The sequence below is a fragment of the Poromitra crassiceps genome (assembly GCF_964638095.1).
Source record: "Poromitra crassiceps genome assembly, chromosome: 21".
Taxonomy (NCBI): domain Eukaryota; kingdom Metazoa; phylum Chordata; class Actinopteri; order Beryciformes; family Melamphaidae; genus Poromitra; species Poromitra crassiceps.
The window spans coordinates 14,475,059-14,499,860 of NC_139638.1; the positions used below are offsets into that span (position 1 = coordinate 14,475,059).

The window sequence follows — 24,802 nt, forward strand, 5'->3', positions numbered from 1 at the left end:
ACTCTACGTGGACACTGCGCTGATCCTGTTCTATGACTCCCCTCACAGTGCAGACATTTTACCTCGTCTTTACATTTCTCCCTCCTGCACTCGTCTCCACCACACCGTCCACATCTCCTTTGTCCTCTGCACACTGCAGCAACATGACCGTACTCCTGACAAGAATAACACCTGAGAGGAGCCCTCTCATACTCCCTCACCCTATAGCTGACACAATCCAAAAATACTCGATCCGGGATTTCACCTTCAAAACTCAAACACACTGAGGTACTCTCCTCGCTTACACCATCTCTAAACCGATTCAATCTCCTTGCCTCAAATACACCTTCCACTTCTTTAAATACATCACAGTAAACACATACTGGCACTCCACTGATCACTCCTTTCTTCACTGTCACTGGACCTGTTCCAAGTCGGAAACACATCACATTACAAGATTTGAACATACATAAATCTAGAACTTGCAACTCCTGCTTCTTCGACACACAATCAATAATAACAATCCCACCTCTCGTTATCTTGACAGACTTAACTGCTCCAAACTCTTCTTTCACAAACTTTCCCACCTCATGTGGATTGCTAAACACTCCATCAATTTCTGAACACGCTTTCATTCCAACCACCCAAGGCCCCAACCCATCTTTTTTCACTTTCTTAATATTCTGAGCAGACCCGCTCGAGACACTCGACACACTCTTTCTCTTGTTTTCCAGACACCTCGGATCTTCATTGTTTGATTCTCCCTCCAAATCACTCTCAGACGGCATTTCCGCCATTGTGCTCCGACGCCGTCCCTTGCGCGGCATCACTCCTTCTTCTGCTTCCCCTGTCAGAGCATTATGCTGCCTTCAAGTGCTCTTAGAAGTGTCGTAATTACACCAGCAGCCCAGAAGAGAGAGAGAGAGAGCACAGAGAGAACATTGCAGTGCATAATAGTTCCAAATTGTTTGTACTGTATATTTTAACTGCAATGTCCCACATGTTTCTATTTTCATTCTAAGTGACCTTTACTTAGGCTGAAATGTGAGAAATACAAAAAAAAAAACAAGCCTCTATGTGTAAGACTTGAAAATGGTTGATTGTGGCGACTCCTGGTGGTGGTGGTCCCCTCCCCCCCTCTCATCTCCTCCTCTCCCCCCCTCTTCTCCCCCTCTCCCCCCTCTCCTCTCCTCTCCCCCTCCCCCCCTCTCCCCTCCTCTCCCCCCCCTCTCCCCCTCTCCCATCCTCCCCCTATCCCCCTTTTCTCTGGTCCTCTCCTCCCCTCTCCCCTTCTCATCTCCCGTCCTCCCCTCTCCCCCTCTCCTCTTCTCCTCTCCCATCCTCCCCCTCTCCCCTTCTCTGGTCCTCTCCTCCCCTCTCCTCTGCTCCTCTCCTCTCCCATCCTCCCCCTCTCCCATCCTCCCCCTTCTCCCCCTCTCCCCTTCTCTTCTCCTGTCCTCTCCCATCCTCCCCCTCTCCCATCCTCCCCTTCTCCCCCTCTCCCCTCTCCCCCTCTCCTCTCCCATCCTCCCCCTCTCCCCCTTCTCCCCTCTCCCCCTCTCCCCTTCTCGTCTCCTGTCCTCCCCTCTCCCCCCTCCTCTCCCATCCTCCCCCTTTTCTGGTTCCCCCCACCCACCCTCTCCCCCTCTCCTCTCCCATCCTCCCCCTCTCCCCCTCTCCCCTTCTCGTCTCCTGTCCTCCCCTCTCCCCCCTCCTCTCCCCCTTCTCTGGTTCCCCCCACCCACCCCAGTCAGCGGTCGCCTTTTATACAAGTCCCAAACATCACAGGACAACGCGATTGGCTGGCTCAGATTTGAACAGATCTGAGCCAATCAGCGTTATCCTGTGATGACGTAATGACCGGATGGACCATATATGGACTTCCTCCCCGCTCGTGCTATAGCTGCTGACTGTTACTGCATTATCCGTCAGATCCCTTTGCAATACAAACCCCGTGCAATCCATAAAGGTACATGGACGTTACTCTGCAGAAACTACAGTAACAAAATCACGAATTGCTCTGTTTTTGGAGCTCTGCATGTCTGTGTTTGTCTAGTTAACGCGTTAACGTTAGCTAACGGCTAACATTCGCTAGTTAGCCAACCAACCAGCAGCTAACATTAGCTAGCTAGCTAGCTTACCGGAAGCGATATTTTTTTCGGATGATGGCGAAGGCATAACCCACCCCTGGCCCTCTCTGCCTGATTAGTGGCAGCGTTATAAACCATAGATATAACTATATTAAAAACATAAACACACTGGCGTCTTTCATGCAGGCTAGCAAGCGTAACTGCTGTATGCCTTCGCATAGCCTTCGCCATCATCCGAAAAAAAATATCGCCTCCGGGACAACAACGCTTCCTACCCAGCGTGTGCACGTCTTTCCGACAGGAGTGGTTGTTATGGCAACTATCAACAACAACTACTACTAACTACTACAAGACATAAAGACCGAAATAGGCTACCTTGTTAATGTGTCTGTCGGAGACACGGCCTAACGTTAACATTTAATATGAGCCGAATATCAGCCTGCGCTCAGCTATGTATACAGGAAGTAAACCTGATATTCAGGTGGGTTGTGACGGTTGTTATTGTTGTCAAGTTAAAACTGTAATGTTACAGCCGTTAACTGCTGTAGACTTCAGCTCCGAGGGATACGGCTATGATGACAGCCCTGCCTCCACAGGAGACTGGAGCAGCATCGCTCAGTACTTAGAAACCATCGATACATCGATGCTACAAACGCTCATGGCCTGCAGCCCAGGAAAGCAGCACCCTCCAGTATGTCCAGGCACCTTCTGGCCAACAGATGGCGCTCAGCCACCAGGTGGTGGTGGTGGTACAAGGTGCAGGAGGAGACCTATAATACAATCTTTGCACTGACTTCACTGATATCACAGAGCACTTAGAACTTTTGTATTTAATTACTGTGGTCTTCGACTGATATTTGTATTAGCTTTTTTATACGTTTCCCTTGTGGACAATAAAGTACAACTAACTAACTGAATTGTGTTTGTTTGTTTGTATCTGGGGACATAGAGTGATGACAGTGATGCTGTCACTGATGATGGGAACCTAGGGGGAACTTGAACTTCCATGATGGCCTTGAAAATTGTGGGTAAGGTTAGTTCCAGAACTAGATATGCTACCTAGCCAGGAGGGCACGTTTACTGGATAGGGAATCCCTAAAGACTCTTAGCATCCTGCTTAGTCCAGTGTCCTAGAAATACAGAAGACCATGGTAAAAGTGAAGTTTACAACAGTTTCTTAAAACTGAAAAGAATGGAAAGTTAAAAGGCAGCACTTGCCCCTCCCTCTCCCACTGAGGTGCCCTTGAGCAAGGCCCATGACCCCAACTGCTCCAGTGGAGCTGATCAGTGGCCAGCAGATCAGACTGTGGTTGTACTGGTCAGCAGGTATGTGTGTGTGAATGTGAACAGGGCGCTCCTGAAAAAGAGAACATTGCTCTCAGTGATACCCCCCCCCCCTGTATGAATAAAGGTTGAAATAATAATTAAAACATCAATTATATGTCGAGGAGTAATAGCACTGCTTTAATTGTTCATAAACGTCTGGAATATTGTGTCAAAATTATATAATTGTGAGAAATTTAGATGGTACTTAGGAGCCACATAAAAGCGGAATATTTTTTTACTTGCCAATTTTCCTTGACAGATGGATGGAAAACAATTAACTTTCACCTATTATGTAAGAGAAAAAAAGAGGTGGAGACTCCGGTAATAGGGAATAGTAATAGTAATAAATGATGGAGGAGAGTCTGGCTGTATGGGAGCATTTTGTCCCGTGGCCAGCAGGGGGCCAGGCACGATGTGTGGTAGCCCTACTCGCAGATGTGTAGTTTACATATCTCTATTACACAAGAAACCTTTGTCTATGCCAGTGGTTTCCAAAATGGGGTCCTTAAGTTGATACAGTCTAGAGTAGGGGATCCTCAGCAAAATAAGACATTTTGATTTCACTATCATTACTATTTCATGAAACGTATAATGACAGAATATATAAGAATGACTACTTTGATCACAGGTGTCACTCTCACTCTGTTAGTATAATGCAATTCTCTAATTGCATTAATTGTCTCTAAATCATAAGAACATAAGAGAAATCTTCTCATGTGGGACATCTTGTTAAAAGGGCCTGTTTGGGGGTCCCTACATGAGAACGTGTTTGGGGGTCCCTACATGAGAACGTGTTGGATCCCCTGGTCTAGGCTCAGAGTACTTCCTTTTTATGTTTTTCTTTCTTTCTTTTCTTTTCCTGCTGGCATCCTGCAACTGAACACCCTCCAGTCTCTCTTCCATCTGTACACAATCTCTGGCCAAAAGAAACACTTTGCTTTGTGAAGCAGTGGGACAGGAGTGGGAATGGACACTCATATCAGATGGACCCAACAAAGGAGGTTTAAATAATAAAGGGGGGTATCCCCCCCACCCCCACGCCACACACACACACACACACACAAAAACGGCATGAACAAAGAAAACTCCAAAAGCTAAATCTATCCTTATTATTACTGTCTTCAGGCACATATTTTATCATAATATGTTTATGAGTGTGTGTTTATGAGTGTGTGTCCTTGTGATTCTCCAGTGTTGTTCGAACAAAAGGTGTAGGAGCCAAAACGCACCATTTTCTCTTCATCATCTGACGTTAATTTAACCCTCATTGATATGTGTGTGTTTATATGAATTATCTGTATTTGGCGTACTGCCCCTTTATTGAGCCAATACGTGGTAGGTGGAGTCGGGGGGAAAGTGCTCTATAATTATAGGTGTGTCGGGGATCGCATTCAGGTGTGCGTGATTCGGGAAGCAACACCGTTTTCAACCGTGTCCTGTTACTTCGTTCTTGCGGTTTACTTTTGTGTTCCACCGTTCAAGTGTGCAGCATTGTGGTTGATGAATGGTAGCATCATATAGTGACATTGGACTATGCTGTTATTCTGTGTTATGGTGGATTAATGACAATAAATGGATTGCCGGTGAGGTATCCGAATATATCCTGATGCATTGGACATTGAATGTTTAGTGACTGAACAACACGCGTCTGAAACAAGCAACCCAATCCGCCCCTCATTGGCCAAGTTATTTTTGGTTTAATTTAGGCCATACAAAAGGTGTCCTCCACACAGGAGGCTGGTGTCCTCATAGGGTTGCAAAATTATTGGAATATTCAAAGTTGGAAACTTTCCATGGGACTTAACAGGAATAAACTGGAAATTTGTGGTAATTTATACTGTATACACCTTGTCATATACAGACATAAATATGAACATTTTGTCTTGTCATAAATATAGACATGCATGCAAACATTTCTAATCAAAAATGAGAAAATGTAATTTTTTACTTAAAGGAACACTCCGCCCATTTTCAACCAGCTTTGTATCATTAGAACATCAGTAGTATATCAGACAACTGTAAACTGTTTTGAAGTCTGTCATTTAATTTGACAGTTATTGAGTGTTAAAGTGTGGACCAGTGACATCACTGGTCCACACTAACTCAAATTAATAACTGATTAACTCAAATCAACTCTCAATAACTGTCAAACTATTCATCATTCATCTAGTTTGACAGTTATTGAGAGTTGATTTGAGTTAATGAGTTATTCATTTGAGTTAGTGTGGACCAGTGATGTCACTGGTCCACACTTTAACACTCAATAACTGTCAAATAAAATGACAGACTTCAAAACGGTTTACAGTTTTCTGATATACTACTGATGTTCTAATGATACAAAGCTGGTTGAAAATGGGCAGAGTGTTCCTTTAATCTATGTGTGAGTAGATCTTTAATGGATTCTTTCATTGAACAACAACAAAAATGTCAATTTCCCCCATCACAGATCAAATCATATATAATTCCTGTTAATTCCCATGGAAAGTTTCCAAGTTTGAATATTGGGAACACGCAATTTTCTTTTTCTAAATTTCCAAAATTCCCAAGGTTAACTTTCCATGGGAAATTTCCGTAAAGTTTACGGAAATGTTCCACCTCTTTGCAACCCTAGTCCTCAGTGAAGATCGTCCTATTTAGCAGCAGTCTATTCTACCATCATCTAGAGTCTGGATAGGGTCATAGTTCATCATTTCCTCCACTCTCCTCCCTCCCGTTCTGTGGCTGTTCCTCTGCTGGTATTCTGAACGCCACATAAGGGCACGTCCTGGTGTTGAGGCAGACCAGCTTCTTTAACGTGGCAGAGTTCACTATGTCAAAGCCGACTTGGCCTCCAAATGTGCTGGGCTTCCAGTACTCTGGAGAACATATGGGGTTTCCCAAGAGGCCCTTCAGGGAGAACGGGGCACCCATCTCCACCATGCTCTCTCCGAATATGGTCCCTGGCCGTGTATTCTCCAGGAGCAGGCCAGGGTAGAATTCGAGAGCGTCGATATCGCCGTAGAACTCCTCAAGCTCACGGGCAATCTCCTCCTCGCCTGCAAAAGGTAACTGTTAGTATTGCACCAAAAACCTACCAACCAGTTATATATATATATATATTTATAAAACGGCTCTCTCAAATCAAGCAATCTGATTGGTTCACAGCCATTGTATAAATACCGTAACCCACTCTCATAACCCATGGCCATGGGTTATGAGTTGCCATGGCAACTCTCTTACTAAAAGGCTTTGGTTACCTCAAATGACAATGTAGAAAAAACAAAATGGCGGAGACAGCTGTCAGATCCTTGTGAATCGATCTTCGCTTATAACTTTACTAATACTTCGCAGAAAATGATGTTTTGTACAAGAATAGACGCGGGCTAATGTCTTCTTTGCAAAAAAAAGGCTGTTAACCCCGCATTTAACCCCGTAACGTTAGTTGGTGTCGGGCTTTGCAGAAAGCTCTCAGCTTCTCAGCAAGCGCCAGGATTGGCCAATGTCAACTTCAGTCTCCAGAACGATCCAATCAAATCACCCGCACGTCTATCTTCTTGCTAGAGGTCCCGCCTTACAGTAGTGTTTCAACTGACTCTATCAGAATGCCATGCCAGTCGGACTTATAGTATTATTATTATTATATTATCATACTTGGAAACCGTTTTATAAAAGCAATATAGCACTCGAGCTGTGTGTGTTGTGGCATATATATATTTGCCACAACACACTGGCTCTCATGCTATATTGCTTAAATATACACTTCCCATGAGGTCCAATGTAGAATCTATTCATAGGTTGCAATGTTTTTGTTGTGGTGGCCATGTTGAGGCCTGAATGCAGCCTGAACGCAACACAACTTTTTAGTACCTGTTTAAGTCTATTCATCTTTTTTCACTTCCCACCCAATTCAGCCATTCTGTGTGTAAAAGGCAGGAAGTAACACAGGTGCAAGCAGAACATGAATGATATCCATCCATCCATTTGGTGATCCAGTGGGGGCCCTCGTTAATGTTCTGCTTGCACCTGTGTTACTTTCTGCCACAAAATGGGTGAATTGGGTGGGAAGGGAAAAAGGCTAATAGGAGGACTGGTCAAACCATGCCAGCATGGAAGGAAAACAACATATCTAGAGCCGTTTTCCCACATGCGCTTTTTACCGCTAAATGACCGGAACGTGGTCTAATGCTGCCTTCCAGACAACTGGGACATTCAGATTTTCTGGCCTCCTATTAGGAAAAGTGCGCTGGAACGGCACTCAAAGTGGGAGCTCCGACTTGAAAACTGGGAGAAAAAAATCGACCCCCACTAGGCTGGGAACCAGTTGTCTGACGTCACACAACAATGGCCGCAACATGGAGTATGTAGTCCAAAGTATTAAGTGCCTAAATAAAATGTATAATAGAGTCTGTTACATTATGTGTCATTGCTGCTCCTCATTTTCATTTAAATATGTAAGGAGGGTGCTCTGCTCGTTGTTAAGCTGTCTTGCTATTTGCCAAACAAAAAAAAGTTTGTTGCGGTCCGCCATGTTTCTTGGTTGCATTTAGCCTTTGTGCTCTGGAATGCTTTGAAGGTGGGGGGTGGGACTTTTCCACTGGGAAACACCCATGTCCCAGGTGTCTGGAAGGCAGCATAATGCCTTCATGTGTGAAAGTTGTTTTCCGGTATAAGCGCGACCCCGTCATCGTGGACATTTCACCAGTTTCGAGCCAGTCAGAAGAGCGGTATGCGCGATCAGGGACACAAGTGTGAAACGTGTCAAGTCATTTGCCGGTCCTTCTCATGGGCGAGGTGTACACACGTTGCTTAATGTTCCAGCGGGCATAATCTAATCATTCGCGCACATTAAAGCAAACTGGCGAAATGATCTTGTGATAATAAGAGCGGTATGTCAGCTTCATGTGTGAGCGTGCTGATTTCCCCCTCTCCCCTCTCTGCTGCCTGCTCGCTCTCTGGCCAGTCCTTCAGTCCTCCTCCTTCAGTCAGCAGCCCGACAGGGACACAGACAGCTCTGAGAGTCTTGCAAGCCGCCCAACGCTTGTTGAGAAAGCAAATGCACGAAGCGAAATGTGGAAGTATTTTGCTTACGTTGCTGACAGCGAAGGCAAGCCCGGACACATCAAACGAAGCCAGTCTGTAAAAAGTGCTTCAGCGCGACGCAGGTGAACGGATAAACATCGAACCAGCCAGGCTATTTCTCTCAGACAGGGATCCCAACTTCTTCAAAGATTTCAGTTCAAAGACTGGTTAGCGAATGTGAAGGATACAACTTACATGCCCTCTTAAGACAAACGAGTGTGATTTATTGTGTGACAAGCAAACTTATTTCAACATCGGAGTTTTGCCGACACGTCACTCCCCACCCGCTCTGCTGTGCCGTCCTGCCCCCCAACATACAGGCAATTTCGCTGCTATATTCCCACATGCGAGCGCCCAGGTGTGAAGGGAAATTCCGGGAAATGTCCGATATTGACTTACAGGTAATTTTCCGGTACGCATGTGGGAAAACGGCTTAGTTGTCCAAGTCAAGTATCTTCTCATCCATTGCCATCTTGGAAAGGTTATGGAGAACATTATTAAAAAAAAAAGTGAGAAACAGGAGTTGGGGCCAAGTATTGCAAGAATGTGTGTTCAGCGGTTCCCACACACACTTGTTAAAGCCGTAAATAAGATCGTTTGAGGTTTGAAATGCCATGCTTGTATGTAGAACTATGTTCTCTACCTGTGAACTGTGTGAAAGACGTGTATGGCACCAGGTTGAAGCGCTTCCTGTATTCGTTGAACGGCTGAACCCGAAGCTGCCGGGACTCTTTTATACCGCCCACGGCCACTCTGGTCACCACAGCATTGATGTTATGCCCACCGCCGATCTGTAGAGCAGACATGATGCTGATTACAGAAACATATATACATTTTAAACTGATGGATTCCCAGATTGCTGCAGAAATTACCTTTATTTTGCATGACATTACATGATCATAGAAATAATAAATTAAAAATAATGAAATCAAGTTGTAAGAATTCACTTTTTCCTCTCTAAACAGCTCTAAGGACATGGAGGTGTGGTATATTGCTATCTAAAGTATCTGTATATCTGTTTCTTTATATCTGCGTTATAGTATAATATCTAAGTACTGTGTAAATATAGTATATATCTAAGCATAGTATCATATAAAATCTGACCAGCATGCTCTAATTATTGAGACAGCAGACACGTGGAAGGCCTTCACCAGGGTCAACCCACATAAAACGACTTGACAACATCCCAGGACATGTGCTTAGGGAATGTGCTGATGAGCTAGCTTATGTTCTAACAGACCTTTGTAACATCTGTCTGAGTCAAGTCATTGTCCCCAGATGTTTCAACACCAACACAATCATCCCAGTAGCAAAGATATCAGTTGTAGCCAATCTGAACGATTACGGTCCCATTGCCCTGACCTGACCCCCATGGTAATGAAGTGTGTGTGTGTGTGGGGGGGATACTCCACTCCCGCTTAGAAAAACAGGAGAGAGAACAGGAGAAGAAACAGAAGAACTACTGATTATTGAAACATGTGCAACTTTCAGATTTAACTGATTGGAGCAAACCTTTAAAATCGCCCATGGGAATGACAGCATCTAGCTTGGCATCCTTCTGAAGGAGGTTCCAGCACCAGGGGGCAGAGTAACTAAATGCCATCTTTCCGAACTCAGATGATGAGGCGTGGGACAGTCAAAAGGAACGCGTCATTAGAACGCAGATTGTACGTTTGGACTGCAGAGGTAACCAGGAAGTCTACCAATAATGGCTGAAACACCAGAATGCTGTACGTTGATTTCAGTTCAGTGTTCAATAAAATCATCCCACAGAAACTAGTGGAGAAACTTTCTCTGCTCTGCATCAATCCCCTCCATCAGAAGTTGGATTCTGGAGCTCCTGACTGAGAGGCCTCAGTCAGTTTGTGTTGGCAACAGAACCTCAGACTCCATCACGCTGAGCACTGGATCCCCCTGAGGCTGTGTGCTCTCAGCACATGTCTGTTGATACTGCCAACACATGACTGTGTGCAGCCAGATTCAGGAGAAACCACATCATCACATTTGCTGATGATACCACAGTCGTGGAGCTCATCTCAGGAAATGATGTAACATCATACAGGGAGGGAGGAGGTCAAACACCTAGTGGGCTGGTCTACTGACAACCATCTAGTCGAAAAGACAAAATTTTGATTGACTTCTGAAGGTCACAGTCTAAGCACACACCCCTCAGCATCAGTGGCTTGACAGTGGAGTGAGTGGGGAGCATCCAGTTCCTCGGAGTGCAGATCTCTGACACACTCCCCTGCATGGTCAATGAACACCAGCAGGCTTGTCAAACGGGCCCAGGAGACTGCACTTTCTGAGGAACCTAAAAGGAACATCTAACATCCTCACAACGTTCTACAGAGGCACAGGCGAGAGTGTGTCGACATGACAAACTGCATCTCCACTTGGTACTCCAGCTGCAATCAAAGTGACACAGAAGCCCTGCAGAGGGTAGTCAGGGGAGCTGAGAGGGTCGTTGGAGTCTCGCTACCCTCTGTTGAGGACCTCTAGCGGAGATGTTGCCTCCAGAGGCACTCCACTGAACATTGTCAGGCACCCCCCCCTCACAAGCTCTTTGAACCTCTGCCATCTGGCAGGAGGTGCCAGAGAACAGTAGACTGTTATAAACAGCTTCCTCCCACATGCTACCAGGCTGCTAAATAGCTGATCCATCCTAAGACCCCTATTTGCATATTTGCACCCGACACTTTTTAACTTTTTTTTATATTGGTTTTAATTGCATATTGCACTGGGCACTTTGACCTCTTTTACACTGGTTTTTAACTTTATAGTTCTAATATCTGAGATTGCGTTATTGAGCTTCAGCATCATGTGTGTGTAATATTTCTGTTGCCATGGTTACCTGGCCAGCAACTTGTCGTGAGAAGGCGTCCACCAGCTTCTCCACACCATAGTGTGTCAGCACAGAAGTGTTGAAGAGGAACTGAGGGTAGGAGACTTCATCTCCATCAATGAAGAAGCTGTCGGGCATCAGAGGATGCCAGTGGTAAAGATGGCTGAACTCCAGAGCGATGCGGTTCCCGTACTGGAAGTGCGAGTTAAACAGCAGGGCGGGGTCAAACTTTAACTGCAGGTAGTATCCACTCAGCTGCTGCACGTACTCTTCTATCACGATACGTATGGTCTCACCTGAGGAAAGCACACAGAGGGACAAAGAGAGAGAGCAGATTGGAAGAGTGAGGTCTGCCAAGAGCCAAGGTAAACTGTATACAGACTTATTGCTTAATATGTGATGGGTGAGCAGTTTCAAACTCAACTTGGCTCTGTTCACCTTTGCCAGCTCAAATAAAATATTTGTCTGCATGCCAAGTGTGCTTACTTACTTACTTAAATAAATAAGGCAGAATACATCTGCACTAAATCAATTCATATTAACATAAACAAATTGGTGCCAAAGTCTCGCGAGTCTCGTGAGATTTCCCATGGGGCCCAAGGAAGTGAATTCCCCACTCATTTTTCCATTCCATTCCATTCATTATTTGTAAAAAAAAATTTTTTTTGTAAAATTCTCACCAATTCAGACCAATTTTTTTTGGCGAAGAGAAACGTTCTTGATTCTGAATAGAGCTGAATCGCTTGGTTTGTCCAAGTAAAACTCTTTTTTATAAGAATTTTAATTCACGTCTATGGGAAAATGAATGGGGAATGAAATCACTTAGGCCCCACGCTGAACCCGGAAGAGGGCGTGACTTTGGCACTCTTAATAAAACGCTGGCCGGCTCACCAATGATGATAAGACGTGAGGTCTGGAAGAGCTGCTCATCATCCCAGGTGGGATGTTCTGCCTTCAGGAGGTCACACACACGGTTATGTTCCCGCAGCCACAGGGTGGCGTACATCCCCAAACCAGGCAGGAGGCCAAACACCTCCTGACCGATAGCCAGCTGACCTTCAGGAGGGACCCCAGCGGGGTAGTGCATCTTGATGGGGGCGTCCACTACAGTGGGAGGGTACATCTCTCCGTCTATTAACTGATGGGAGAGATGGTTAGAGAAAGACATCTATATATATATATATATATATATATATATATATATATCAATTGTCAGATGCAAAATCAACGTCAATGTCTTTTCCCAACCTTTTCCACATTATCTGTCCATACTGTCTCCTTTCTGCAACATATTCATGTTAAGAAGCGTGTTCAATCCTGCTATTGTTTGACACCTTTGGCTAATATACCTGCCTGATGAATGAAATATAGTCTAATACGGTTGACGGCTCCCCTTTGTTCTGTCACCTGATGCTTGAGTTTGCCGTCTTTGTGAAGCCTCAGGTGGAGCTGACGAGCCAGGTTGTCTCCGTAAATGTGTCCTGCGTCCACCTGCACGTCGAGACAGAGATACAGGAAGAAGTGAGATGATCAGAACAAATCAATGGGGCTATGGCTAGAGCAGGGGTGGGCACCTGGCGGCCCCTGACGTCACTCAGTGTGGCCCCTGGGTCTTTTTTTTTTTTTTTTACAAGGCGGACGTTTTTAGTTAGGTTAGGTTAGACCACCAAAATCTGTGTTTTTATTTTACTGTACAACATGGCGCTAGGATTGTCCATCTACATACTGTTTAACGTTAGCATTTGAGCTAATGCTATTGTAACAAACTACAGTATTGTGATAGCAAATTATATCCAGGATGCACATTGCACATGCAACATTACTAATCTGATTAATATCACACATTTGGGTGATGTACCCCATCAAATTGCTGTAGCGAGCTGTTTTAAAGGTAGAGCAAAGTTTCTGGTGTCATCTGAATGGAAGAATTACTCAATTTGAATATGAAAAATATAAATGTTGGTATAATAAAATTTGCTTTTCATCAAATGAGTAGCTATAATTGGGAGTGATGGTGTTACAGTAGGCTACTGGTCAGTGGCGCCGGAACGAGTTTGCAATAAGGGGGACACAATTTTTTTTTTTTTTTTTTTTTTTTTTTTATATATATTTTTTTTCAAAAAAAAAATTTTTTGGCGCCCAAAGGGGCGCCGTTTTATCGGCGCCCATGAGGGCGCCGACGAAAAATTGACGTTTCTATGGACGTTTGGATGATTTTTAGCCATATTTAGATGAATATCTCATTTTAAATTAACATTAGGATTATACTGTAGTGATGTAATTATTCAGTATTTTTCCTTTTCTCACTCACTTGGTGACCTGCTCTCCCTTTAGGTCATTTTATAATTACACTACAACAGACAGCAACACAGGCAGAAACACTGAACTTATTATTATTATTATTATTATTATTATTATTATCACTTTGAAACACAGTGCAAAACTTGTCATCTCAACACAAAAATAAAATAACAATAACCGTATACGATTATAGCAGCAGCCAATGACAGTGAGTGCAGTACAGAGTCCAGGTCTGTCTGTCTCTCAGGTGTAATAATCCCACAATGATCACGGCTTTAACAAGTGTCACAGGCTGTGTAAACAGTGTAAAGTGGGCTCTCTGTAACTTGATCCCTGGTTCTGTCTGTCTCAGGTGTAATAATCCCACAACGAGCACGGCTTTAACAAGCATCACAGGCTGTGTAAACAGTGTAAAGTGGGCTCTAAGCGTCAGGGGCAGTTGCCCCCTCAGATTTAAAAAAAAAAAAAAAAAAAAAATTTTTTTTTTTAGGGGGACCAAATTTTAAGGGGGACAAAATGTCCCCATGTCCCCCTTGTTCCGGCGCCAGTGCTACTGGTGGAAGTGCATGGTCATAATCTGGCCCTCTGGTAGCGAGGAATGTTTTTGTGGCCCTCTCTATCATCAAAGCTGCCCATCCCTGAGTATAGGTTAATAATGCTAGATGTAATAAACCATCCCTGAGTATAGGTTAATAATACTAGATGTAATAAAGTATAGGTTAATAATGCTAGATGTAATAAACTGAGTATAGGTTAATAATGCTAGATGAGTATAGGTTAATAATGCTAGATGAGTATAGGTTAATAATGCTAGATGAGTATAGGTTAATAATACTAGATGTAATAAACTAGATGCTGCAAGACTGACACCATCTCGTGTGTTTGAGAACTACAGGCTATTATGATTTTTCCATTTCCCCTCTTTTTTGCTTAAACGTACGAGAACAAATAATGTTACAGTCAAAGTAATAAAATATGAATCAATAATCAAATAAATAAAGGTGATACGACCGACATATTTATTCTGTGCAAATTTTGCCTGCTGAAGATGAAAATAATGAAAAAACAATATTGAAAGAAAAATAAGTCTGCCTCCTTCCTTGTGCAGCAAACTTATCATTGGTTGACATGTTACCAACCACAACAGCAACGCTGGTATTGTTTTCACTTTGTGCACGTGTGTGTGTGTGTGTGTGTGTGTGTGTGTGTGTGCGTGCGTGCGTGCGTGCGTGCGTGCGTGCGTGCGTGCGTGCGTGCGTGCGTGCGTGCGTGCGTGCGTGCGTGCGTGCGTGCGTGTGTGTGTGTGATCACATTACGTCCCTGGGCCACATTCATTTTATGTTGTGGGCATCGCGCCTGGTGTGATCCCATCTCAAGTTGCCTCCTGCAGCCACCAGCACCTTAACCCATTGATACCTGATGCAGCATTTGTGTGTGTATCCCTTTAAGACAGCGAACCGCGTCACACGATTCGCTGTCTTAAAGGGATACACACACAAATGAGGGATATACACGCAAATGCTCCATCAGGTATCAATGGGTTAAAGAGTCAGGCACAGCTTAAAGAAACAAACTAACCCCATGTCCCAGAGCCTTGGTGAAGCCCAGCCCCATGCGGTTGTAGGTCTTGAAGAACTGGTGGGTGAAGTGCTGTGCGAAGAAGGCGAACATGAGGTTGCTGCCCTGCGGGTCGGGCCTGAAGGTCCTCCTCAGCAGCAGCCTCTCCACCAGCAGCTCAGGGTCGGGCAGCACAGTCTTGCCTGGGCAGAGACTCACAGCGTCACACACAGAGCACAAACACAAACACAGATACTCTAGTCTACACCACACCTCCTGTCATAATACCAACAGTGCATCTGTCTAAACATGACTGATACAGTGAACACAGCACATTGTACAGCTGAACTCCTCAAGGTCACCAGCCTGCATTGATGTCAACACAGTGACAGATTTAAATTGACCTTGCCGTCAAACAGCCCTTCCTTTTGGCACTACATCTTCTCGACCGTAGCACTTCCGCATGCCGCGCACGGTATCACTCCACAGATCGCTGTCTTCTTGGAGAAAAGACGTGCTGTCGCGGAGTGATACTGTGTGCGGCATGCGTAGGAATACGGAAGTGCGACGGTTGAGAAGCTGTAGCGCCAAAGCTAAGTTTTCACAACAAGGTAAGCGCTGAAAATGTTAATAATAGCATAGACTTAAACAGATATTGATTTGTTTAGGTGGACCTCCTTTTAGGTGGCTAGAATACATTTTGCTCCTGGCACCGTTCAGAGCTGCTCTTGTGCCACGGCTGCTCTCTAGTACTTCTCCAAACTGCGCGCGCACCAACCGCAATCTACTGTATGCAATACACTGACTATTGATGTAGTACCTCATACAACCCCACGTCAAATAATACGATCCTGTCCCTTTAATATTATTCATGTTTTACATTTGTGACTCATGATGCATTGTAATATCAAGACTATCACAGTATTATCATAATATATTACCGTATATTGCAATGATCAGGCACAAAGAAGGTTCTATATGTTAATGACAGAGTAATGATTGCCTAACCTTTGACACCCATAGGGGTGGGGCAATCCTCCGGCACCGGGGGCAGGATACGAGTGTAGTAGCTCACATTAGAGTAGGATTCCCAGCTAAGGTAGCCATACTTGGAGTTGTAGGTGGGAGGGCTGGGCACTAAGTTTGATCTGGCTGTACGTACACAAAATAACATCCAAATAGAGGATAACTATGAGAGAGTGAAGAAGCAGTAAGAATTGCATCAAGATAACTTCAAATGAGTGGTGTCAGAACCTGTCAGAACCAAGATAACTTCAAATGAGTGGTGTCAGAACCTGTCAGAACCAAGATAACTTCAAATGAGTGGTGTCAGAACCTGTCAGAACGATCCGCATCAGGACATCCCGCAGGAAGGTGCAGTTGATGATGTCCCACAGCCAGTGGAAATGGGTCAGGATGTAGTGGATCACATTTGGGTGGGGCTTCAAGAGCTCCTTCACTTTGGACCAAAACTCGGCTGTGGTTGGACGACACGTGACAAAAACATCATATCGCCGTATTGAAACTTTGCAGCTGGGAAATGTGACATGTCGGCATAGGCGGAGTTGGACTTTTAGCTTTGGGGGGGCCACTTCTGCAGGAGTCAGATGCTTGGCCATTTTACATTTGAAATGTTGCCCGTTTGAAGCCAGATTTAGAGTAATATCTCATTTTAAGGCTGGCATCATCATGGTCTCTCTGTAATTATTGTTTAATAAGTAGGTTATATAAGAATGGAAATATAGGAAATATTAGAATATGAGTAGAATTACAGAACATGAATACTCATTATTGTATGTTTAGTAATGTAATGTATATTATATAGCGCTTCACTGTTCACTGTTGCTTTTGACCGTGCTCAAAGACACTTTACAAATACAGGATAAAACAACTTTAATAAAGAGAGAGAGAGAGAGAGAGAGAGAGACATATTATAGGTCAAAAGCAACAGTGAAAAGGTGGGTTTTGAAGGCTTTGTTTTGGAAAGATGACATAATGAGTATGAAAGACAATGAGTTTTGAGCTGTCAGATGTGACTGGGGAGGGCATTCCAGAGGGAGGGGGCGGCTGCAGCAAGGCCCTGTCAGAGGCCCCCCTGTCACAGCTTTAGCAAAGAGATACCTGTGATGCTTGTCAAAGTGGATATAAATTGTATGATCATATTCAGCCAGACAGTGAGATGGACATTTACAATGGTGAGCATTTTTTTTTCCTTTACTAATGGGGGGGCCTGGCCCCCCCATTAACTCCGCCCATGCATGTGGGTCTTACAAAGACAAAGTGATCGCTGCATCATCGATATTGATGTAAGAGTTGACAGCATTGAAACATATCTGTCATTGTGATCTGTTAACAAGCTGCTCGGAAGAACTCTCAGCGAGCTCGACCAGTTCTGCACCTCATCAACTTTGGCATCCTTAAAGGAGCCGTTCACCGTAAAACAATGTGATCTATGTTGCATATGATATCAGAAGACACTCCATCATTGTGTTGTATTAATGAGCCTTTGGAGGATGACGTCGCTGAACTCAACTGAACTTTCAAACTCAATGAATTATGTTACGATATGTTTGAGATCATGTGCAAAATAAATCAGCATTATTTTTGGGTGAAGTGCCCCTTTAAGGATGCTCTATTGAGGTCAACTCTGTGTAAACTAAGTGAGCTTTGTATGGAAGAAGAAGAAGAAGAAGAAGAAGAAGAGCAGTGTCGTTTCCCTCCCTATTCTCTTTATTTTCTTCTTTCTGTTCCTTTATTCATAATAACACTACTATTAAATGCTATTATTATGTTACATATTATTATGTTATGTTATGTTATAGTATATTATTATTATTAATAATAATAATAATGTTACTATTAAACTGTTAGTAAATAATTTTCTAATGCACTGCTCACTAGTCACATTGGTGGTCCTTGATTATTATTGTTATGCTCAGTGAGATGTGATGCAACTGCGTATAACTGGAAGCCAGTTGCTTCACAGCTAAGGACAAACCAAACCGTTTGGTTTGATGGTGACTTGTGAGAAGATGAAAAGTCCATCACAGTGGAAAGACCAGGCAACACTGTCCAACTTCCACTTTCCTGGCAGCCTATTATTTTCCAGACCTTTCAATCCCACAAATATTTGGGTCTAGACGAGAACGCCAACTTAGTGAGCCAAGCGATGTCGTACTCATTTCCTGATTCCACCTTACCAGCTTTTACCCCTTTCAGTCTGACGCCAAATGAAATAGCAGAGATGCTTCACATTCCTCAAACATGTTCAAATATTAAAATAGGATATGAGAACTGATCCCATAAAGACAAGTGGACTCACGGATGGTGCAGTTGTCTCCGTGGTAGCCGGTGCGAGTGCAGTCACACTGGTACGTGTCTGCTCCATATCTCACACACACACCCCAGTGCTGACAGGGGTAATGACAGCATGGGTTCACTGTGGAAACAACATCAACAGCACACGTCAAAGAGACACATACACCAAGCAAAGATCATATCAACTCTGTATATAAGCAATTCAAAAAGAAATTAACTTGACAAACAACTATGACCAAAATAACCTTATTTCCTGGACAATCATTTAGGCCCCAGACCAGAAGAAGAATCTGGATGCTGCATTTTAAACTTGCAGGCATACACATCAAGAAGGAGACATGAATAGTTTTGTAATCTGTGTGATAGTTTCACATTGTTCACACTCGGCTGCAGTTTCAACAAGCTTGAGTGTACGTGCCAGTCTAGAAAGGCTCCGGGCGCCAAGTCCAGCACATAAACACGCCTTTGTTCTAACATGAGAGATAGCAAACGAGAGAGAGACAGAGAGAGAGAGAGAGAGAGAGACAGAGAGAGACAGAGAGAGAGAGACAGAGAGACAGAGAGAGAGAGAAAGACAGAGACAGAGAGAGAGAGACAGAGAGACAGAGAGAGAGAGAGAGAGAGAGAGAGAGAGAGAGAGACACAGAGAGAGAGAGACACACACACACACACACACACACACACACAGAGAGAGAGACAGAGAGAGAGAGAGAGAGAGAGAGAGAGAGAGAGAGAGAGAGAGAGAGAGAGAGACTGACAGGGAAAATGAAAGTGAGGCGGGCCAGATAGAGAGAGAGAGTGATACCTGGTTTTTAAATGCGACCTGTATCCGGATAAGTGATCTGGATCATGGTCGCATTTAAAGACCAGGTGTAAATGAGGTGAGAGAGATCTGAACACAATGTGAGCCAGACTACCTCCAGATATGGTCAGGCAGATCTGATCACATACTGATTAAGATGCATTTACACATTGCATTAGCATGCATTTCTTCCTTATCCAGAGAACATCCAGAGAACTTATCTGGATACAGGTCACAATTAAAAACCAGGTGTAAACGGGGACGTGAGAGAGCTGTCAAACTGATGTACTGACTAGATACAACCAGGACAAGCAGAGTTCACGTGTTAGTTTAAGGGTGAATTATATCCTCTCTCGATTTACGAAGGGAGATTAGGTTGTTTGTGCCAGACATTCCTCCAGCGTAAGCGATGGTGAGTTTGTGAGTTCATAATGTTGCAAAAGTGTTGAAAGGCGTGGGGGTGCAGGGCAGGCGTTCCAGATGTGCACCTTATGAGAACTGTGTTGACTTGTGTTATCAGGATGTAGCACGCGAGACACGGAATGATGATCCAGCTACGACTGGGGATTATTACAGGTAAGGTTTCCATGAGGACAAGCGTTTACACACAGAGCCACACACATGCAAAGACATGCCTTTGCCCTGTGTGCACTGCCCCCATTCTCTCCCTCTCTCTGCTCATGTTTCTCCTTTGTGCTGCACTACTGGCTTAGGTCAATACAACGAAATGTGATTTAGCGGAACAGGTCAAAGCCCCCACATTAGAAAAATACACATGAGACACCTCAGAGTAGAGTAGCTACCACAGATCAAACAGAATAGATCTTTTTCTCTCTTTTTTTTTACCCCTGAAGGGGTCCAGCAGTGCGCGAAAAACCGTCTCCATAGAGAGCCAAAGTGGAATGCTACTTCCTGCTTCAGCACTGTACCAGAGATTTTCACCCGCCATTTATTGTCCCATAGACATTTTGTAAAATGCTTATAAAAATAGTTGTACTTGTTCAAACCAAACGGTTCAGATATATTTAGAAACGGGAGAGATCGCTTAACATTTCACTCAGACCAAAACGTTCAGAAAAATGCGGGTTTAAAGACATCAAGACATTCCTGCTCAATCATCTGTGGAGCTGATCATGCTGGCATGAGAGCAGGATGGCATAACGGTCTATACCAGTGGTTCTCAAATGGGGGTCCGCGGACCCCCAGGGGTCCGTGGCACTTTGCCAGGGGGTCCGCGAAAAGTTTTCAAGTTAAAAAATTTTTTTTTTTTTTTTTTTAATAAAATGCTACATGCTAATTATTCCTTCTCAAACTACTTCCTACATGGTGCTAGTCTATCAAAATATCTTGGCTGTCATTGATTGTGTTGCATAGTGGTTTTCTGTACTGTTGACAAATTGTGATATTGTAAGTCGCTTTGGACAAAACAAAAGTGTCTGCTAAATGACGTAATGTACAAATGTAATGTAAAAAAAAAAAAAAAAAAATTGTTGCAAAATCTTCATAGTTCAACGAAAATAGTTTATGCTTTAAATCTAAAATGGTTCATGGATTACATTCTAATAACAAACCTATCAAAATAAAAGTCAAGCACGTTACCGTGGAAACAATTAAGCTTAGCCCAAAATCACAAATCAGAATGAGGGGGTCCCCGGTATATTTTCTATCTTGTAAGGGGTCCTTGGCTGAAAAACATTTGAGAACCTCTGGTCTATACGGGATGGGTGGGAGGGGATGGGGGGGGATGGGGGGGGAGGGGAGGAGAGAGGAGGGGAGGGGAGGGGAGGGGATGGGGTCTATGGGGCCGATGAGATTACTGTGCCCAGAGGTCATGCAGGAAATAGTCTTGTTTGCCAGACTAGCTCTGTTTCACGGTGCAGGAGGCAGGAAAAGTCTGCACTGCAAAAAACACACACATCAGCAAGTTATTTCGCCTAATTTAATGTGTTTCCGATGCAGTTTCCCCTGTTTTGTGAATGCTATTTAAACATCTTGTATACGGCATCTTGATACTATACTGGAGGAAAATGCCTTCGACAAGATAAGCCTAAGGCATTTCATCAAGATGTCAAGATGTCATGTGGATGAAGAACATTCTTGAAACAGGTTGATATGGATTGAGAAGAAGTGGAATTATGCCACATAAATTGTATTTTCCCCCCTTTTTTAATAAAAATCTCAAGACTCAAGACTCAAGACATACCAGACTAAATGACTCGTTAAGTTGCATGTTTTTTTTTGCAGCGTGCCTGATGGAGCTGTGTTATTACAGGCAGCAGGACAGTGTTCTCACACTTCCAGGATGATTTAACCCCGTAATGAGGGGAAACCTTCACTTTAACACAACAACAGACACAAGAGTAGGCTCGCCCACTGAAACAAAAGACACGCACATACATGGACATTCGTGAGCACGCACACGCGCGCACGCACGCACACACACACACACGCACACACACACACACACACACACACACACACACACACAAACACACACACACTTTTTCACCAAGGACCCCCCGAAACTGAAACAAATTAGAACAGAGAACCCTTACAATAAGGGGTACATTAATTAAGGGCTAATTAATGCTTAGTTCATGCTTAATGAGCATTCATTTGCCCTTAATTAACAGGCCTAGTAAAGCTTAGTAAGCATTAATTAACCCTTAATTATCGTTAACTAACGTGTAACACTTTTCAATAAGGGTGCATTAATTAAGGGTTGGTTAATGCTCAATCTGGGAACCCAGACTCTGGGACAGCCCTATCGTTTTTCCCAGCTTCCTGTACAGCGCGCCTCTCCTGCCACCGTCACTTCCTTTTCCGTGTCTGTGCTCCACTGTTTACAGTCTGAATAGCAACTTGCACCGCGACTTTCCAGTAATGTTCCACTGTTGTTGTAAGACGAGTTGACGTCTTCTATGCGGTGTGTTTTTGCGTTATAACGTTATTAGTGAATAGCCGAAACGGACGCGGAAAAGGAAGTGACGGTGGCTTTTCCGTCACTTCCGCTTTCCTTTTCCGCGTCCGTTTCAACATGAAATGGAGGTTTGCTGGTTCCTTCATGTGGCCCTAATTATTGAACATATTCTATAAACATACAAAATAATAAGAGTGCTGAATAAGCATTACTTAACTATAACTAAGCTGAATAAGCATTACTTAACTATAACTAAGCTGAATAAGCATTACTTAACTATAACTAAGCATTTATTAATGCTCTCTGTTACCCTTATTAGGGCTTTTCACACACTTTAGCCAGGGTTAAGTCAGTCTCTTAGCCCGGGGCTAAGAGAGCTGTTAGCCCAGGGCTAAGAGAGCTGTTAGCCCAGGGCTAAGAGAGCTGTTAGCCCAGGGCTAAGAGAGCTGCTAGCCCAGGGCTAAGAGAGCTGTTAGCCCAGGTCTAAGAGAGCTGCTAGCCCAGGGCTAAGAGAGCTGCTAGTTAGCCCAGGGCTAAGAGAGCTGCTAGTTAGCCCAGGGCTAAGAGAGCTGCTAGTTAGCCCAGGGCTAAGATAGCTGCTAGCCCAGGGCTAAGAGAGCTGTTAGCCCAGGGCTAAGAGAGGTGTTAGCCCAGGGCTAAGAGAGCTGCTAGCCCAGGGCTAAGAGAGCTGCTAGCCCAGGGCTAAGAGAGCTGTTAGCCCAGGGCTAAGAGAGGTGTTAGCCCAGGGCTAAGAGAGCTGCTAGCCCAGGGCTAAGAGAGCTGCTAGCCCAGGGCTAAGATAGGTGTTAGCCCAGGGCTAAGAGAGCTGCTAGCCCAGGGCTAAGAGAGCTGCTAGCCCAGGGCTAAGAGAGGTGTTAGCCCAGGGCTAAGAGAGCTGCTAGCCCAGGGCTAAGAGAGCTGTTAGCCCAGGGCTAAGGGAGCTGCTAGCCCAGGGCTAAGAGAGCTGCTAGCCCAGGGCTAAGAGAGCTGCTAGCCCAGGGCTAAGAGAGCTGTTAGCCCAGGGCTAAGAGAGCTGCTAGCCCAGGGCTAAGATAGCTGTTAGCCCAGGGCTAAGAGAGCTGCTAGCCCAGGGCTAAGAGAGCTGTTAGCCCAGGGCTAAGAGAGCTGTTAGCCCAGGGCTAAGAAAGCTTTCACACTACTCCAAAGTGGGCTAACCCCGGCTAGCTGGCCCTGCTCTGGAGCAAGGTTATCCCCCATTTTTCAGGATGCAGTGTGAAAAGCCCTGTGAAGTTGAAAACATGTAACCCTTAAGTAACACTTCATATGTGCATAAGAGTGCCGAATAAGCATTACTTAACTGTAACCATTTATTAATGCTCTTTGTGACCCTTTTATTGTAAAGTTGAAAACTAGCCCTGTTAATTCAGGGTTTTAATTCATGCTTATTAAGCATTAACCAACCCTCAATTAATGCACCCAAAAGTGTGACAGATTAGTTAACATGAATTAGGGTTCATGCTTAAGCTTTACTAACCCTGTTAATTCATGCTTATTAAGCATGAACTATAAGCATTAATTAATGTAGCCTACCCTTATTGTAAAGGGTTCCCCTTTTTGGTGGGGACCCCCTGGAACCACCACCTCCGAACCCCACTTTGAGAACCACTAGGCTACACAGCACCTCATCCAACAATGACCCGAGAAACTGTGATTCATGGTGTACTGAGCCATACCTGACATTGCCCAACATTTAAACGCACTTGTATTTTGAGTCGCTGCCTACCTGCTGTACCTGCTGTGCTGGAGGGCACCTCATCACACCGGCACGCAGGCTCCCGCAGCAGCAAGAACAGCACACAGACTGATCCCAGGACAGAGGCTTCATTCAACACAGGAACACATGGTGAATTTACACACATACAATCACAGCAACAAACTCTAGTAAAATAGCCTGCTACTAATACTACTAAATACAGTCACAGATAGACTTACCTCTCATTACAGCAGTCTCCGTTCAGGGGGAAATCATTCCACCTAAGTTGTGAAGCGGCGCGGTCAGTTCCTCCGGTCTCTACCTGTGCGAGATGAGAGAGACGTCTCGGGAGAAAATGAGACGCCTAGTCATTAGAGTATCTTCAACTCGTTACCGCCCCCTGTTGGCATGGCAATGGGGGAGGCGTGTGTGTTTTGTGGGTGTGTGTGTGTGTGTGTGTGTGTGTGTGTGTGTGTGTGTGTGTGTGTGTGTGTGTGTGTGTGTGTGTGTGTGTGTGTGTGTGGATTAACAGCTGGCTACATGTATCGGTTTAATAATAGTAATAACAATAATAATACATACTTTATTTTTATACTGTAGGACTTGTTCCACACAAAGTACATAAAAAAGAGAACGTAAACAACGGTTATAGATATATTGAAAAATATTAAATATGAAATATTATGTCAAATCTTCATGTGAAAAGTATTTAAACTAAAGCTGTACAATATTTCCCTTTGAATTGTAATGGTTTGGAAGCGGAAAATACTCAAGTAAAGTACAAGTAGCCTAGGTTAGCTGAAAAAGTGTACTTAAATACAGCACTTGTACAGATGTGTGACTTTCCAGTCCAGCACTGGGAATCCCTGGATTGCATCATAGTTTAATGAAGCTG

General features: G+C 44.2%; 1 protein-coding gene across 3 annotated transcripts; it reads right to left on the reverse strand.

The window, feature by feature from the left end:
* Nucleotides 1–5,647: 5,647 nt before the first annotated feature.
* Nucleotides 5,648–24,250, reverse strand: LOC310795596 (prostaglandin G/H synthase 1-like). Of its 3 annotated transcripts, none has more exons than XM_083657665.1 (11): nt 24,147–24,250; nt 23,947–24,033; nt 18,476–18,592; nt 16,490–16,630; nt 16,162–16,305; nt 15,175–15,356; nt 12,703–12,786; nt 12,187–12,433; nt 11,305–11,591; nt 9,097–9,244; nt 5,648–6,430 (listed from the first exon to the last, which is right to left on the reverse strand). In XM_083657665.1, the coding sequence occupies exons 1-11, from the start codon at nt 24,151–24,153 to the stop codon at nt 6,072–6,074; spliced, it is 1,803 nt and encodes a 600-aa protein (XP_083513791.1). In that variant the 5' UTR covers nt 24,154–24,250; the 3' UTR covers nt 5,648–6,071. The 3 variants fall into 3 exon arrangements, with proteins under 3 accessions (XP_083513791.1, XP_083513790.1, XP_083513792.1); XM_083657664.1 differs by having other exon boundaries at nt 23,938–24,033; XM_083657666.1 differs by lacking the exon at nt 16,162–16,305 and having other exon boundaries at nt 23,938–24,033.
* Between the last annotated feature and the right edge of the window lie 552 nt (nt 24,251–24,802).

Excerpts from the sequence above, each read along its gene's own strand:
- LOC310795596 (XM_083657664.1), bottom strand. Across the intron at positions 15,357-16,161 it reads CACCCCTATGGGTGTCAAAG|GCAAGACTGTGCTGCCCGAC; the intron begins GTTAGGCAATCA and ends GTCTCTGCCCAG. Across the intron at positions 9,245-11,304 it reads CACGACAAGTTGCTGGCCAG|ATCGGCGGTGGGCATAACAT; the intron begins GTAACCATGGCA and ends TCTGCTCTACAG.